We start from the raw sequence: 18288 nt of genomic DNA on the forward strand, positions 1-18288 counted from the left end.
TCATCGAGTGTCGAATCAACGAATGACAAAAATCCTTTGACTGGTGTCACTCGCGTTGGAAGGTAATCCACAACGAACGGATTACCTTCCAACGCGAATATTCGACACTCGACATTGGAGGTTCGTAGCTCGTCAGTCGACTACACGATGCGTCGAATCATCGAGCGTCCAGCATTCGAGGGTGATCGTAGCATCGTGTAGCGCTGGCTTTAAGATAGCATGCTCGACACACTTGGTTTTCAATAAATCGATTATTAAATTCACTGTGTAGCTTATGGCACCGTCCTGTTGAAACCACATATTGTCCAAGTCCAATTTGGTCAAAAATGTTCGGTTATTATTGAGTAATAACCGCCCCCGGACCATAAACTGCACCAAACCTTTTTTTTCGGAATGCAATGGTGACTCATGGAGTACGTGTGGATTGTTGCCTGACCAATAACGCATATTTTGCTTATTGACGGAGCCATTGGCTATTTTAATGATCTCGATTCGTTGTTGGATCGTATACCTAAATGATTGCGGGTAGTTCAGTTCAAGGCGCCTAGAAGTATATCCTAAGGTGAGGCCGTTTCGTCACTAAGTTGGTTAGCGGTGCGGTATATGAAAACAATACGGAAGAAAGCAGAAAGGGAATTATTTGCTTAAAGCGTGAAAGAGACAGACTGTTCACGAGCGAGCTTCGGCACAAGCGTATTATGTTTTGTTTACAAACAAAACACAGTAGACTTCCAATATGGCTGAAGAGTGGTTTTAACAAGTTGGCCCACCTTAGGATGTACTTCTAGGCGCCTTGTCATCAGCCATCTTGGAAGTCTACTGTGTTTTGTTTGTAAACAAAAAACTATACGTTAGTGCCGAAGCTCGCTCGTGATCAGTCTGTGTCTTTCACGCTACAAGCAAATATTTCCCCTTCTGCTTTTTGCCGTACTGTTTTCATCAGCCGGGTGCTATTATTGATGCTAGAATCGTTAGCAAAATCTCAAGCAGAACTGTCAGTGGGTTACCCAATTCATATGAAAACAAAGGGAAAATGTCAGTGGGATACTCGATATGTTGGCTCCTGTAAGTTCAATAGGGGTTCTCTCAATGTCCTGGAAAAAAGGTAATGAAGATGGTCGAGTTTCGAGCGCTGCTGTAACTATTTCGTAAATAGTGACGTCAGTCGTCACTATTTATGTGAAATGAAATGTTATTTTCAGGAAGTAATTTATCAATTAAAAAAGTACATTTTTGTAGAGATCCCGCTGAATATGAGGCTAATGTGATAGTGTGGAGTGAATATTTGTGAAATCACGTCGAAAAAGATGGATGTTCGGATAACTAAATATTTCGCAGCAGCACTTTTGGAGTGGCTCAAAACTGAAATTATATTCATTCATCAATAATTTGTTTACAATCTACAATCTTTAGCACTTACTAAAAATAGTCTCCTCTTTCCTTACGACGTTTAGCCTTCCTAAACACTTTCTACTGCTTACTTCTCTCCCGCTTATTTTTCCTATTATTTAATGCACTTATTAATAACTTCATTTCTTTTCTCTTTTCTTTCCAGATACTTACAATCAATCACCGTATCAGTCCACGTAATGTTACGGTAGGACGTTGGATGGTCAACCGTATCCAAAAATTAATTGCAACGGTCGGCTATATTCGTGCCGTTTCTTCAGCACCAGTGTGCTACGAAAGGTGCGGGGGTAGCTAGGCCCACCGAAAGATTTACTAATCTCACCTAACACTGCTCCGAAATCAATTAACGCACAATAAAGCTCCCTTTTGTATACACTTGCCAAAACTTTTGTTTGTTATTATTTCTTTGCTTCTTCTTCTTCTTCTTCTCCTCTTTTTCCCCTAACAGCTTCCGCTTTTGAGCCGCCTTCACAGATATCAGAACTGTCATCTATCCCTCACTCGAAATCGGTACTCGCCGATTACACCGACTGGCTACAGTCGATACCCGGTGGCGTGAACAGTCCCTTGCCCGTAACATCCGGTAGAGCCTCCAGCACTTCCGGATTTACCATCCTGTATCTCCATCACCGCCAGATTCGCCACACCTCATCGATACACATTGCCATCCGCCGTCCTTACATCCGCTTGCCGGATCCTTCCATCTGCTCCCTTGACGACTTCTTGTACGCGTTCTCGTCTCCACTGCTTCCGGTTCTTTCCTTCCATAATGAACACCAGATCTCCGACCTCCAGAGGCTTCCTATCCTCGAACCATTTCGGGCGATGATTGAGAGTGGGCAAGTACTCCTGCGACCACCGTTCCCAAAACTTGCTGGCCAGGCACCGCGACCGGTGATACATATTGCGCAGGGTTTCATAGTACTGATCTGGGTTGTCCAAAACTGCATCTTCCTTGGTCACCGTTCCTCTTATGAAGTTCGGTGATATAGCTTCTTCATTAGCAGACTTCTGTGGAATGTAAGTTAATGGTCGGGTATTAATCATATCCTCAGCTTCTGCCAAAGCCGTGATGAGAATCTCGTCGGTCAGCTTCCGCCCGTCGTCCAGGACCCGCAGAGCCTCTTTGACCGACCGTACCATTCGCTCCCAGACACCGCCCATGTGTGGTGTACTGGGAGGGTTGAAATGCCACGCTGTGGTGGACGAAGTGACTCTTTCCGCACACTCTTTATGTATCTTCTCAATTTCCTTCTTCATTACGGTGTTCGCTCCGTGGAAACACGTGGCGTTGTCGGAAAAGATGTGGTCGGGAATGCCTCGCTTGCTCGAGAACCGTTTGATGGCCATCAGGCAGGACTCCGTGCTCAGACTGTAAACCACGTCCAAATGCACGGCCCTCACAGCCATACATGTGAAGACCACCACCCATCTTTTCTCCGTTCTGCGACCTATGATTACCTCAACTGGTCCTAGATAGTCGACTCCTACCGCACTGAAAGGCCGTAGGTGAAGAGTGGTACGATGTACGGGTAACGGTCCCATCATGGGAGCAGCCGGAACACATCGATTTACCTTGCACCACACGCAAGTCTCGGTTGCTCGTCGAATTGCTGTACGTGCGTTCTGGATCCAAAACTTCTGACAAAGTTCGTTGAACACGGTCTCCCTGTAAGCATGCCCGAACTTCTCATGGTAATGCAGGATCAGTTTTTTGGTTATCTCGTGTCTCCCCGATAGGATGATCGGGAATTTCTTGTCGAACGGGATCGTTTCAGTGGTCTCCATTCTTCCTCGTACTTGCAGCACAATGGATATAAGTGATATTTCCATGTGGCATTTTCACTCCTCCACGTTCATAGAAGCAAACAAAGTTTCATTATTTTACCGTTATGAAGTTGATGTTTCGAAGGCTCTCAGTGTCGGTGTGTATGTTGTGAGATAATAATCGCCAGTTAACCAAAATTTCACCGAAACTGTTACTGCTTTCGAGAAATAAGCATACGACTGCTCTTTGGACATTTTTACCACATGAATAATCGAAATAAGCCACGATATAATTGTCATCTTTTAAAAAACAACCAGTTGAATGATTTCATGAGAATTTTGTCTCAAATTATCATGCAACCGTGAGTACTTTCAACATTGTTTTGTTTCTTTCATATACATTCCATATTGAATGCAAATAATTACGACACGATATTTGGCTTGCCAATACAGATACACTTCGCCTACTGCTCCACCTCTATATGTACCTCATTGGGGTTCTCTAAAGACGTCACCAGGTGGTTTTCATATACCGCTCCCCTACCCAACTTAGTGACGAAATGGCCTCACCTTAGGATATACCAAGACGGGTCTATGGTACTAGGTGAGGCCGTTTCGTCACTAAGTTGGTTAGGGGAGCGGTATATGAAAGCAGTACGGAAGAAAGCAGAAGGGGAATTATTTTCTTGTAGCGTGAAAGAGACAGACTGATCACGAGCGAGCTTCGCCACTAGCGTATTGTGTATTGTTTACAAACAAAACACAGTAGACTTCCAATATGGCTGAAGAGTGGTTTTAACCTAGGTAGTGCGGACTGAATCAAAACGGCTGTCAAAAAAGATCCAATTGAAATGTCAAAAGAGATCCAACGATCAGGAGTGTTATTTTTCTTATGATAATCAACACTATAAAAGAGGTATTGTTGTCAAGGGCAAAAATAAGTAAAATTATAAAATGAACGAACTACATTTTTCCGTCAATTGTTTAATTAACCATTGCATCTCTAAAAGACCATCTCAGCCTTTCACTGAGCAACGCATTTTTAATGTCCCCTCTCTTTGTCATAACGTTTTTCCGAACGTAATAAAAACAAACAAAGTCAGAGTCACGTAAATGTTTACTCCTGCGATTTGGAAATATTCGATAAAAAGTGGAAGGAAGAGCTGCCAGATGATTTTTAAAAAAAGTCTGTAAAAACATGTGAATGTCTGTTAAAAATGTGGAAAAGTCTGTAAAAGTGTGCAGATCTATAGAAATGTTTTTTAACGTTAATTTTCACTTATTCATTAATACTTTGTACATCACGATGCACGTAAGATTGTATTCTGTATATATATACAGCCATTCCATGTGGTAATTTTGTTCTTTATCGCAAAACATTAAACTCGTATTTTTTAAATTTGTCATTAGGGTGCCCATTTCCATTTTAGGGTGATCCCAAAAATCATTTTTTCCACTTTTTCCCAAAATGACTTTTTTCAAAAATTTATAACTTTCGAACCACTCAACCGATTTAGATGATCGACATATCAAATTTAAGCCAATGAGCTTTAATTGAGAAATATTTAACTTGAATATAATATGGATCCTATTTTTAATATGGATTGAAAGCTGAGAACTTTTGCATAAAATATCTCGATATCAGAGATGCTATTTTTTTCGTTTTTGAAATATGATTTTGCAAAACTAATCGATGGTTCGAAAAACAATTTTTCCCCATTTTTCCCACTACAAAAAGTCATAACTTTCGAACTATTGGACCGATTCATATCATCGACATATCAAATTGAAGCTTACGAGATATATATTTTTTTTAAATATAACGTTTGCGAAAAAATTGAATTTTGTTTTTGTAATTATGGATTGAGTTAGTTTTTCATAGTTTTCTCGGTTAAAGATAGGAGCGCTATATATTTTTTTATTTTTTATGGAAAGCTGAGGAGTATTTACTTAACATATCTCGATATCAGAGATGTTATAATTATCGTTTTTAAGTTAGAATTTTGTAAATTTAACATGTTTTAAGTCTTCGATCAATATTCATATGTGACTAAACTAGACCTATGCTACTAGAATCCAATCTTCCCGCAAGTGTGAGTTTTGCTTATTGGCTTCAATTTAATATATCGATCATCTAAATCGGTTCAGTAGTTCAAATGTTATGATTTTTTGCAGAAAGTTATTTTTGGACAAATGGGGAAAAATGATTTTTTTTTTAAATCATATCTAAAAAACGAAAAAATAGCAACCCTGATATCGAGATATGTTGTGTAAAAAATCCTCAGCTTTCAAGAAAAAATATAAAAATATATAGCGCCCTCTAGTCCAAAGTCATAAAAAAAATAAAAAACGACTACAATCAATAATTACTAAAATATAATTATGTTTTTCGCAAGTTAAATATTTTTTTATAAAAGGCTAGGTCAATTTTATATGTCGAACATCTAAATCGATTCAGTGATTCAAAAGTTATTAATTTTCATTTGTCATTTTTGGGAAAAAGTGGAAAAAAATGATTTTTCGGACCACTTAATAACTTATGTGCTGTAAGTGTGTTTAAATGTTTCAACGATCTACACATACATACATACACATACATACACAAACATACGCGTTGTTAATTTTTATAAAACACAGTATTTCTCCGTTGATATATTGGACATCCACCAAGGCTTGCGGTCTTGTCGTTTTTATTTATAAAAAAATGCAGTGTATATTTTCCATCCGCCATGCAAGGCTATACAAGTTTTAGACCACCACACGGCCATGAACCATGTCTGTCGTAACAATATCGAACAGTAACCCATATTTCGTCATAAGCAGACCCGAAAGCAAATGTAAGTTGTTGAAAATAGAATGAAAATTTTTATTCGATGTTGTTTAAATACATAGGTTGCATAGTCCTGACCCTAACTTAACTATTTTTCAATAAATCTTCTTGCATTTCAGCAAAACAATCTTGTCTAGAACAGAAAATAATTATCAGAGACAATTTTCGTTCAAGATTTTTCCTTACCTGCAGAGAATGCAATTGTTCATTAATTGTGAATAACCGTATCCTCTTTTTCGTCTGCAATGATGTCAAGGCAAAAGTACTTATGTGTATGAGTTCCAAACATCATACACACCAGATGGGCCAACAAGAAGGACTGCCGGGCCGCAGGTTGAGTATCGCTGGTCTAACGTCATGTGTATTGATATATACTAAATATAATACCTTTTCTGTATTAAAACTATGGAAAAATGTCATATGGCGAGTCAAATATTTTTGATGTGATGAATAGATGTGATGAATGTTTTACAGATATGTCTGTAAATTTACAAACATATTTGTAAATCTGGCATCTCTGGTGGTCTGAGAATTTATTGCAAGAAATCGCTTGAAAACATGCATGAATTTGCTTGAGAATGAAGTGGATTGAGTCCGCACCACTTAGGTTTTAACAAGTTGGCCCACCTTAGGATATACTTCTAGGCGCCTTGGGATATACTTCTAGGCACCTTGGTTCAGTTCACAGTTATTTTTGCGGAGGCGACAAAAACAGCAGGGAAAAAAGGCTAAACTTTGTGTCCAAAATAATTGTCCCCCTTTTGAAGCTTAACCAAAAAGTGGATAATAATTAACAGGATATTAACAGATTCAATTTTGTGAAGTCCGGGTGAAAATTTCACAATGCCAAAAGGAGATGCGAAGGAGTATGAGGTGGAACAAATTCTGGATAGAAGAATTCGCCGTGGAAAGGTTCAATTCCTTATCAAGTGGAAAGGATGCAATCACTCCGAAAACACCTGGGAGCCAGAGGAGCATCTGAATTGCCTGAATTTGCTGGAACGCTTCCGCAATGAATGTGCTGAAAAAAGTGCAAAAACACGCGGCCAAAAACGTAAATCGACTTTTCAAGCTAATACAGATCGAGAGAAGTCGAATAGCGCTGAGAAAACAAAATACACTAATAATAATAGAAGTAAATCGAAAAGAACACCGATTGTTTTGGAAAGTAAAATCGTTAAGAGCGAAATACTGCAGCAACAATACGAAAACCGTTCTCATGGATTCCAGAAGGGCTACATTGCGGAAACCATTATGGGTATCACAGAGGAAGACGGGGAAAGGCTGTTCCTAATTAAATGGAAGGACAGAGATGAACTTGAAATGGTAACGGCGAAAGTCACACGTGAACACGTTCCGGAGCTGGTCATTGATTTCTACGAGGACAGAATCATTTGGAATGAAACACGCAATTGTAATATGCAATTGGATATACAATTTGAACTAAATGTTAATAAAAAGAGTAGCCATTGATGAGTTGATGTTTATGTTTTTGGTGGTATTACAAGTGCCTACTTCGTGTTTTCTCTGGGATGTTTGGAAAAAAACCACGTTTTACGTAAAATAATTTATTCTTTCTATAAATGTACATAATGAAGTGGAAACGGTTGCATACGTTCTACGGAATAAAACAAAAATATTTACAACCAATGTTGACTAAAGGGGATTGAAACACAAGTTTTACAAGTGTGTCCGTCTTGGGGTTTTTACGGAAAGTTGTTTTTGTCATTGAACTCTCTCATTCGGATCCATTTTGCTTTTTGAATTGTTGTTTCCAATACTGTACATTCTATTTTGGGCATCCCAAAGCTTAGTATACAAACCTCCGCTTCTAAGCAGTTGTTCATGGGTACCACGCTGACCGATGCACCCATTCTCAAGCACTAGAATTTCATCCGCGTCCATCACTGTGGACAAACGATGGGCGATGCAAATACTTGTTCTATGCTCAGTTGCCCGGCTCAATGCTTCCAAAATAGTTTGTTCGGTAATCGAATCCAGACTGCTTGTCGCTTCGTCAAATATTAGGATGGGAGAGTTTTTCAGAATAGCCCGCGCGATAGCGACTCGTTGTTTCTCGCCTCCGGATAGCTTCAAGCCACGTTCACCCACTTGTGTGCTGTATTGCTTGGGCCACTTAAGGATTGAATCGTGTAGATCAGCCATTCTAGCAGCTTGTTCGACTTCACCCTGGCCCTTCGTCAAATCTCCGTAGTGTATGTTATGCCGAATGGTGTCGTGGAATAACACAGAATCCTGTGGAACAATGGCAATTGCTTTTCGAAGACTATCCAACTCTATTTCCCGAATGTTCTGCCCGTTGATCAAAATCTGGCCCGAAGCGGGTTCGAAAAACCGATATAGTAAGCGCACCATTGAAGATTTTCCGGATCCAGAACCTCCAACGATGGCAAACTTCTTTCCGGCTGGTATCACGAAACTCAGCTTGTCGAATATTTGATTACTGTTGTTGTACTTGAAGCAGACATCCCTGAACTCGATCGAAGCGGTCTCCCGGGTAATGTTCAGTGGAAGTGCATTAGCCTTTGTTTGAATTGCACTTTCTACACCCATCAATGTGAACATGGTTCTCATGTCCAGTAGAGCCTGTCTAACCTCCCGGTACACACTTCCAAGAAAACCCAGAGGAATTGATAGTTGAAATAGTAGCCCATTCACCATAACCAAATCTCCTACGGTCATATTTCCCTTCACGATCTCATTCGCGGCCATCACCATAATGGCACTCAAAGCTACACTGAAGATTGCATTCTGACCAAAATTGAGCAGCGCTAGGCTCGTGCTAGTTTTCAGGCTCGCGGCTTCGTATTTCTTCAACACATCGTCATAGCGCTGCGCTTCATATCGCTCATTATTGAAATATTTAACCGTCTCGTAGTTGATCAACGAATCCACCGCCTTATTGCCGGCCTCGTTCTCCGCTTGGTTCATGTAAACACGAAACTTGGTGCGCCACTGTGTCACGCCTAGGGTATACGCGCTGTACACGCCCACGCAACCCATCGAAATGCCTGCGTAAGCAAGTCCACATTTGACACCCAAAATGCTCGACACAAGAGCTAGTTCGAATATTGTGGGAACAACATTGAACACCATCGCAGTTAGCACGAAATTGATGCCACGTGAGCCTCGATCTATGGTCTACGGGAGAGTATCCGGTTGTAAAGTGTTCTTTCTGAACAAAACATTGACGGATTTCCCTCTCAGAACCTTATGAAACATTCTGGGCGTGGAGACCTAACCTAATTAAGTAGCTTGGCATACCTAGTTTTCCGAAAATGTATTTACACTAACATATGGAAAAAGTTCTACAAAAAAGGGATCTATGGAAGAGTTTTAGGAAAATAATTGCATTTTCAGAGCAGCGACGAAATCGAAGCTATCGACAAAGACCACAAAACACTCAGAACCCATGGGCACAATGCCACCACCGAGACCAAAACAACAAAAACCGTAGTTATTGCCCCCTCCGATATCCATAGGATTGGAAACGGAAAAATGTAAAATCGCATTGTCGCAAACATCAAGTGCGATTGTGCCATCGGGCAGCGGGTCAATGAACGTCCAACGAGTTCAGCGACCTCCTGCTAGCGGCGGAGTGGCTTACGAAATTGCTAGTGGTAAACCCGATGGCAACGAAATAGACTGCTCCTCGTCGTCAGACAACGATCCTTATCAAATCCAGAAGCAGTACCCGTATCTATAAGTTCGATTCAGCTATCGGACAGCGGGTCACTGGACGCTGTGCAAGTACAGCGACCCTCTGCAAGCAGCGGAGTAGTGCGCAAGACAGGGTGTGGAAAAACCGACGGTAATGAAACCGACTCCTCGGCAAGTTCATTAACGAGTCGAAGACTGCGTGCTCGACTGTCGGGCAAAAAACGACGAGAAGAGAGCGATGATGAGCGGGTCGAACAAACCTTTATCCACATCTACTTACAACAGAAAACATCGACGAGTTCCAGATACGGTGGCAGTTCTGGACTCGGCAGAAAAGAAACTTCCCCAGCTGGTTAACGTGGTGGCTGGCATGCGCAAAGCCAAAAATAAAATCGTTCTTCCGTTGGAAGTCACGAGACGCATACAACGAACTTCATGCAGACTACCAACGCCTGTACTGTCAGCTGAAACTTGCATACGACGGATATTTTCGGAATCCTACCATGTTGACGACCATCAATTATGTGAAGGCGCAAATGCTCTCGCTTCAGCGAAAATTCTCTCAAAATTTTCATCGAATAAATGACACTATCGTAGCTGGTGAAAGTATATCCATTTATCAGCTGGGGGAAAGACGACGCAAAAAAAAAACAATAACAGAGATCAGAAACGGGAGAGGTGAACTGCTACAAAACGATCAACAAGTCCAACAGTATATGTATGAATACTATAGCAGCAGCAGAGAGAAGACATGATGCAGCCAACACATTCGAATGTGATAGAGTAATCCCAGAAAACGACGAAACAAATTGCGCACTGATGGCAGAAATATCTACTACCGAGATACGCCATGCCATACAAACTTCGGCAGCAAAACAATCACCAGGAGCTGATGGATTACCGAAAGAATTCTTCGAAAGAACTTTCGATGTGATACATAGAGAGCTGAATCTTATAATAAACGAAGCTATGACTACCGAACTGTCTCCAGAGTTCGTAAGCGGAATCATCGTTCTGGTGAGAAAAAGAAACGATATCGCCACCGCCAAAGCGTATCGACCGATCTCGCATCGATTCCTGTATCGTACAATGCTATCACTCGGGATAAACCAGTCGGGCTCCTTCAACGAATTTCGGAACGAGCCATGTCTCGCTTGCTACTAAATGGGCATCTCTCGTCAGAAATCCGTCAGAAGGTCGGTGAGGCAGGGAGACCCGATGTCGATGATACTATTCGTAATATATCTCCATCCTCTCCTCACACGACTTAAGATCATCTGCGATGGTGATCTGTGCGTCGCTTAGATGATATCAGCGTGATCGCAACATCCACAGAGACAATTGACCGCATGAACGAACTTTTCAGCCGGTTCGAACTGGTTGCTGGTGCAAAATTAAACAAAAATAAAACGACAGCGATTGACGACAGACGTTTGTATGTACCATGGCTTCAAACTGGAGTGACAATAAAGATGTTGGGGGTAGCATTCGCCAACTCAATACGGTTGATGGCAAGGATTATTGGGATGCGGTAGCAGGGAGAATTGCGCGGAATATTTGGCTGCACTCATTACGCACACTAACACTCGTACAAAAAATTACACTATTGAACACATTCATTTCATCGAAAATGTGGTACTTGGCATCAAATCACGCACCGAACAATGTCCACATTGCGAAAATTACATCTGCCATGGGATCATTCTTGTGGAGAGGCATACCGGCGCGCGTCCCGATTCAGCAATTAGCTCGAAGCAAAGATCATGGTGGATTGAATCTACAGCTGCCAGCGATAAAATGCAAAGCGCTGCTTATCAACCGGCACGTCCAAGATGAAGACTATATGCTTTTTTACAGTGTTACTCGTACCCAAATCAATGTCCAATTGGCAGATCTTCCATGTCTCAGACAGATGATTAGACAAATTCCCCTCCTCCCATCTTCCATCCAAGAAAACCCGTCCAGTGATCGCATTCATAAGTACTATATTGAAAAATCGGAAATTCCCAGAGTGGAAAGAATATATCCGACAACGAATTGGCGTCGAGTGTGGAGAAATATAGCATCGAAACGGCTATCATCGGGTGAACGATGATCTTCTTGAATGAGAAAGTTGAGCATCGAAGGCTGATGAATGTTATGCAGCGTGCAGATGGAGCGAATTGTCTGCACTGTAATGCAGCGGTGGAGATGATTGGGCACAAATACAGCGAGTGCCCACGCGTTACTGCAGCGTGGATATTTATACAACGGAAATTAACTGCAATTCTTGGCGGCTGGCAGAGACCATCTTTTAAAGAGTTGTTGCATCCAACACTTATAAATATTGAAGACACCGTACGGGCCAAGTTCATAAAAGCAATTGTAAATTTTATTGACTTTATAAATAGTGCTGGTAGTAGAGTAGACGTAAATGAGTTGAGTTTTCATTTGAGTGTTAATGAGTAGTATGTTTTTAAAGCTGAAATAATAATTGTACAAAAACACATAAAATAAACAAAACTATGACTTAAAAAAAAATTACAAAAACTAAAAATCGATTTTCTCAAAATGGTCATTCGACGAACCTGGATTGGTTCGACAACTCGCAAGCAGATCGGACAAGTTATTAATCGATCCAACAAAGGTGTTTTTTTCACATCGAATAATAGTGTGCTTTTTCATCGGTTGCGCTTGCGAGTGTAGCGAAATTTAAAGTGGTGCGCGCTGAGGATCCAAATCAGACACATTCATCACACACGCCACACAGCCGCGGCAAGTAGAAATTTATTTTTCTTTTGTTTCCCTATCATTCCTTCTTCCTTCTGTGCACGATATACACCATTGTTCAACTTTGTGTTAACCAAATCGGCAAACGTTGGCATTAGGGGTGATCATTATTTCTTATATACCGTTGAATTTTTATTGGAACTTTTTTTCATTTTAGCATTTTATTTGACATAAAATAAATCATAACCTTATAAAAAAATATTTTTTTTGACGTAGGACTACGTCTAACCGGAAGATATAGGGGGTGAAATGGAAATCTAGGCACTGAACAAGTAGGAAAAAATGCAAGATTTGGAACGCTTATAACTCGAGCATTTCTCAATAGATCGCAAAGGTTTTTGCATCAATTGATAGGAAATATATCTACGCATCTATCATAACGAATAACATTTCATTTTTCTTGAGATAAATAATTGAATAATTGTGAAATATCAACCATTGTCCAAATACACTATGTGCCCATTTTTGATTGGTCCATTTTGTGCTCCTCAAATCGTACCGACCAAAACGGGCAACCAGAGCAGCAGCGAAATAGAATGAAGCACGATTGGAAAGGAAAAAGAAAAAAATGAGGGAAACATTGGTCGCAGTCTCACACATGCGTAATTCTCGAGCCAGCCAGTCAGCTTCAAAATCCCCTCTCCGCTGCCGTAACGATCATTCTCATCCGAACCGTACACCACATCGTTTCGCATCACCTCACATCAACAAACCAACACAAGCAGCCATGGTTGGATATGGCAAAGGAGGAAAAGTGAAGGGAAAGGCAAAATCCCGCTCGAACCTTGATCTGGAGTTCCCGCTCGTGTTGATCTGGAGTTCCCCGCAAGGGTAGCTAGGCCGAGCGCGTTAGTACCAGTGTACCAGTCCACCTAGCCGGCGTTATATAGCTTCGGCCGCCGAAGTGATCGAGTTAGCTGGCAAAGCTGTTCGCGACGATAAGAAAACCTGCATTCGGAACAGAACACATTCGGTTCGGTGAACATCAAGACAACAGGCAGTTGCAGCGAGTGGCGAGTGGCAAACGCAATCGCAAAACGGCATCAGGTAACAGAAGAAAAAAGTTTGTTCTTTATACAAACTGCTTTGGCGGCAAATCCAGAACAAGGCGGCATCGAGGGCGTTCGAAATGGTTTTTTTCAAAACCACGAGTACTAAGTTTTCTAAATTGGAACCATTCCATAAAACAAGGCGCTTTTCAGGGCCATTAAACCTTCCAAAAAAGAGTTTAGGAAATAAAGTTCAATGCTTTCTAAAACATTATCCAAAATAATAATAAAACACAAATTGATGTTTTCATAATTTGTTTGCCAGGATCTGATGAGTATGTGAATTTGGCAGTTGTTCTGAGCTTATTGATAGTTGGGGACTTTCCTGATTATTCAATTTTCACCAATTCTTAAATTGTTTCGAGATTGAAAGTACAGTAATCTACAATTAGTTCGACATTTAGCTAATTGGACGGACATGTAATGTGACTTATTTAGTTGGACATTTTTGTAAACATAGAGATCCAAATTATGATCCCACATTGAAAGTCGACACTGTACCACTGTCATCGCAAATGTTCAATTACAGGTTAAAATTACCTCCAATCCGACACTGAGTAGTGGTAATGCGACGTGTCATTGAATGTAATTTACTGTAAAATATGTCACAAGCTGGATGGGAAGAAATTTTCCAACTGTGAAAGCTGTGGCGAGTGACAACAAATCGCTAAACAGGAAGGTTTAGCCGAACAAGATGGGGATATCGAGTGATAACAAAACAATAAACTCTTTAGACTTTTTGTGATCCTGAAAAGGACCCTTTTTAGTCTGTATGTGAATCCAACGAGCGAACAAATCGTAATGAATGTATTTTTTTGCCATCGCTCCCTTTTAACGCTCATTCGTTCGTCTCGTTGGACCCGCCCCTTTGGCTGAGTCTGCCGATTTGTCTCTATCCTGTGAGTGTGTACCGCTAGAGTATAAAACACGCGGACCCCAAAAAAATATCTTATTTTCCTTTAAACCGTAAACCCGTGTGGTTGTACGGCATCGGCATCGTGTACTCAACAAAGGAGGAAAAGAGAAGGGAAAGGCAAAATCCCGCTCGAACCGTGGTGGTCTGCAATTTCCCGTAGGTGTATCCGCCAATTGCACCGGAAAAGGTAGCTAGGTCGAGCGCGTTAGTACTTGTGTACCAGTCCATCTAGCCGGCGTTATATAGTTTCGGCCGCCGGAGTGATCGAGTTAGCTGGCAAAGCTGCTCGCGACGATAAGAAAACCTGCATTCGGAACATAACACATTCGGTTCGGTGGACATCAAGACAACAGGCAGTTGCAGCGAATGGCGAGTGGCAAACGCAATCGCAAAACGGCATCAGGTAGCAGAAGAAAAAAGTTTGTTTATACAAACTGCTTTGGTGGCAAATCCAGAACAAGGCGGCATCGAGGGCGTTCGAAATGGTTTTTTTCAAAACCACGAGTACTAAGTTTTCTAAATTGGAACCATTCCATAAAACAAGGCGCTTTTCAGAGCCATTAAACCTTCCAAAAAAGAGTTTAGGAAATAAAGTTCAATGCTTTCTAAAACATTATCCAAAATAATAATAAAACACAAATTGATGTTTTCATAATTTGTTTGCCAGGATTTGATGAGTATGTGAATTTGGCAGTTGTTCTGAGCTTATTGATAGTTGGGGACTTTCCTGATTATTCAATTTTCACCAATTCTTAAATTGTTTCCAGATTTAAAGTACAGTAATCTACAATTAGTTCGACATTTAGCTAATTGGACGGACATGTAATGCGACTTATTTAGTTGGACATTTTTGTAAACATAGAGATCCAAATTATGACCCCACATTGAAAGTCGACACTGTACCACTGTCATCGCAAATGTTCAATTACAGGTTAAAATTACCTCCAATCCGGCACTGAGTGGTGGTAATGCGACGTGCCATTGAATGTAATTTACTGTAAAATATGTCACAAGCTGGATGGGAAGAAATTTTCCAACTGTGAAAGCTGTGGCGAGTGACAACAAATCGCTAAACAGGAAGGTTTAGCCGAACAAGATGGGGATATCGAGTGATAACAAAACAATAAACTCTTTAGACTTTTTGTGATCCTGAAAAGGACCCTTTTTAGTCTGTATGTGAATCCAACGAGCGAACAAATCGTAATGAATGTATTTTTTTGCCATCGCTCCCTTTTAACGCTCATTCGTTCGTCTCGTTGGACCCGCCCCTTTGGCTGAGTCTGCCGATTTGTCTCTATCCTGTGAGTGTGTACCGCTAGAGTATAAAACACGCGGACCCCAAAAAAATATCTTATTTTCCTTTAAACCGTAAACCCGTGTGGTTGTACGGCATCGGCATCGTGTACTCAACAAAGGAGGAAAAGAGAAGGGAAAGGCAAAATCCCGCTCGAACCGTGGTGGTCTGCAATTTCCCGTAGGTGTATCCGCCAATTGCACCGGAAAAGGTAGCTAGGTCGAGCGCGTTAGTACTTGTGTACCAGTCCATCTAGCCGGCGTTATATAGTTTCGGCCGCCGGAGTGATCGAGTTAGCTGGCAAAGCTGCTCGCGACGATAAGAAAACCTGCATTCGGAACATAACACATTCGGTTCGGTGGACATCAAGACAACAGGCAGTTGCAGCGAATGGCGAGTGGCAAACGCAATCGCAAAACGGCATCAGGTAGCAGAAGAAAAAAGTTTGTTTATACAAACTGCTTTGGTGGCAAATCCAGAACAAGGCGGCATCGAGGGCGTTCGAAATGGTTTTTTTCAAAACCACGAGTACTAAGTTTTCTAAATTGGAACCATTCCATAAAACAAGGCGCTTTTCAGAGCCATTAAACCTTCCAAAAAAGAGTTTAGGAAATAAAGTTCAATGCTTTCTAAAACATTATCCAAAATAATAATAAAACACAAATTGATGTTTTCATAATTTGTTTGCCAGGATTTGATGAGTATGTGAATTTGGCAGTTGTTCTGAGCTTATTGATAGTTGGGGACTTTCCTGATTATTCAATTTTCACCAATTCTTAAATTGTTTCCAGATTTAAAGTACAGTAATCTACAATTAGTTCGACATTTAGCTAATTGGACGGACATGTAATGCGACTTATTTAGTTGGACATTTTTGTAAACATAGAGATCCAAATTATGACCCCACATTGAAAGTCGACACTGTACCACTGTCATCGCAAATGTTCAATTACAGGTTAAAATTACCTCCAATCCGGCACTGAGTGGTGGTAATGCGACGTGCCATTGAATGTAATTTACTGTAAAATATGTCACAAGCTGGATGGGAAGAAATTTTCCAACTGTGAAAGCTGTGGCGAGTGACAACAAATCGCTAAACAGGAAGGTTTAGCCGAACAAGATGGGGATATCGAGTGATAACAAAACAATAAACTCTTTAGACTTTTTGTGATCCTGAAAAGGACCCTTTTTAGTCTGTATGTGAATCCAACGAGCGAACAAATCGTAATGAATGTATTTTTTTGCCATCGCTCCCTTTTAACGCTCATTCGTTCGTCTCGTTGGACCCGCCCCTTTGGCTGAGTCTGCCGATTTGTCTCTATCCTGTGAGTGTGTACCGCTAGAGTATAAAACACGCGGACCCCAAAAAAATATCTTATTTTCCTTTAAACCGTAAACCCGTGTGGTTGTACGGCATCGGCATCGTGTACTCAACAAAGGAGGAAAAGAGAAGGGAAAGGCAAAATCCCGCTCGAACCGTGGTGGTCTGCAATTTCCCGTAGGTGTATCCGCCAATTGCACCGGAAAAGGTAGCTAGGTCGAGCGCGTTAGTACTTGTGTACCAGTCCATCTAGCCGGCGTTATATAGTTTCGGCCGCCGGAGTGATCGAGTTAGCTGGCAAAGCTGCTCGCGACGATAAGAAAACCTGCATTCGGAACATAACACATTCGGTTCGGTGGACATCAAGACAACAGGCAGTTGCAGCGAATGGCGAGTGGCAAACGCAATCGCAAAACGGCATCAGGTAGCAGAAGAAAAAAGTTTGTTTATACAAACTGCTTTGGTGGCAAATCCAGAACAAGGCGGCATCGAGGGCGTTCGAAATGGTTTTTTTTCAAAACCACGAGTACTAAGTTTTCTAAATTGGAACCATTCCATAAAACAAGGCGCTTTTCAGAGCCATTAAACCTTCCAAAAAAGAGTTTAGGAAATAAAGTTCAATGCTTTCTAAAACATTATCCAAAATAATAATAAAACACAAATTGATGTTTTCATAATTTGTTTGCCAGGATTTGATGAGTATGTGAATTTGGCAGTTGTTCTGAGCTTATTGATAGTTGGGGACTTTCCTGATTATTCAATTTTCACCAATTCTTAAATTGTTTCCAGATTTAAAGTACAGTAATCTACAATTAGTTCGACATTTAGCTAATTGGACGGACATGTAATGCGACTTATTTAGTTGGACATTTTTGTAAACATAGAGATCCAAATTATGACCCCACATTGAAAGTCGACACTGTACCACTGTCATCGCAAATGTTCAATTACAGGTTAAAATTACCTCCAATCCGGCACTGAGTGGTGGTAATGCGACGTGCCATTGAATGTAATTTACTGTAAAATATGTCACAAGCTGGATGGGAAGAAATTTTCCAACTGTGAAAGCTGTGGCGAGTGACAACAAATCGCTAAACAGGAAGGTTTAGCCGAACAAGATGGGGATATCGAGTGATAACAAAACAATAAACTCTTTAGACTTTTTGTGATCCTGAAAAGGACCCTTTTTAGTCTGTATGTGAATCCAACGAGCGAACAAATCGTAATGAATGTATTTTTTTGCCATCGCTC

General features: G+C 41.0%; 3 protein-coding genes across 6 annotated transcripts in view; 1 reads left to right on the top strand and 2 right to left on the bottom strand.

Moving 5' to 3' along the window:
• Window positions 1-2058: 2058 nt before the first annotated feature.
• LOC129766905 (uncharacterized) lies at window positions 2059-3198 on the bottom strand. Its single transcript, XM_055767502.1, has one exon. The coding sequence runs from the start codon at window positions 3196-3198 to the stop codon at window positions 2059-2061; it is 1140 nt and encodes a 379-aa protein (XP_055623477.1).
• A 3486-nt stretch (window positions 3199-6684) lies between these two features.
• LOC129770739 (chromobox protein homolog 3-like) lies at window positions 6685-7627 on the top strand. The gene has a single exon (XM_055773775.1). The coding sequence runs from the start codon at window positions 6851-6853 to the stop codon at window positions 7478-7480; it is 630 nt and encodes a 209-aa protein (XP_055629750.1). The 5' UTR covers window positions 6685-6850; the 3' UTR covers window positions 7481-7627.
• The window catches only part of LOC129770733 (iron-sulfur clusters transporter ABCB7, mitochondrial), a 54880-nt gene continuing 44151 nt past the window's right edge, over window positions 7560-18288 (bottom strand). For all 4 annotated transcript variants that reach the window (XM_055773765.1, XM_055773763.1, XM_055773762.1 and 1 more), the window contains exon 6: window positions 7560-9169. In XM_055773765.1, the coding sequence (XP_055629740.1) occupies window positions 7733-9169 (1437 nt within the window). In that variant the 3' untranslated portion in view covers window positions 7560-7732. The remainder of the gene's footprint in view (window positions 9170-18288) is intronic.

The sequence above is a fragment of the Toxorhynchites rutilus genome, chromosome 2 (assembly GCF_029784135.1).
Source record: "Toxorhynchites rutilus septentrionalis strain SRP chromosome 2, ASM2978413v1, whole genome shotgun sequence".
In the NCBI taxonomy this organism is placed as follows: Eukaryota; Metazoa; Arthropoda; class Insecta; order Diptera; family Culicidae; genus Toxorhynchites; species Toxorhynchites rutilus.

Bases quoted from the DNA above. Each gene is read 5' to 3' on its own strand.
- LOC129766905 (XM_055767502.1), bottom strand. From the start codon at position 3,198: ATGGAGACCACTGAAACGATCCCGTTCGACAAGAAATTCCCGATCATC.
- LOC129770739 (XM_055773775.1), top strand. From the start codon at position 6,851: ATGCCAAAAGGAGATGCGAAGGAGTATGAGGTGGAACAAATTCTGGAT.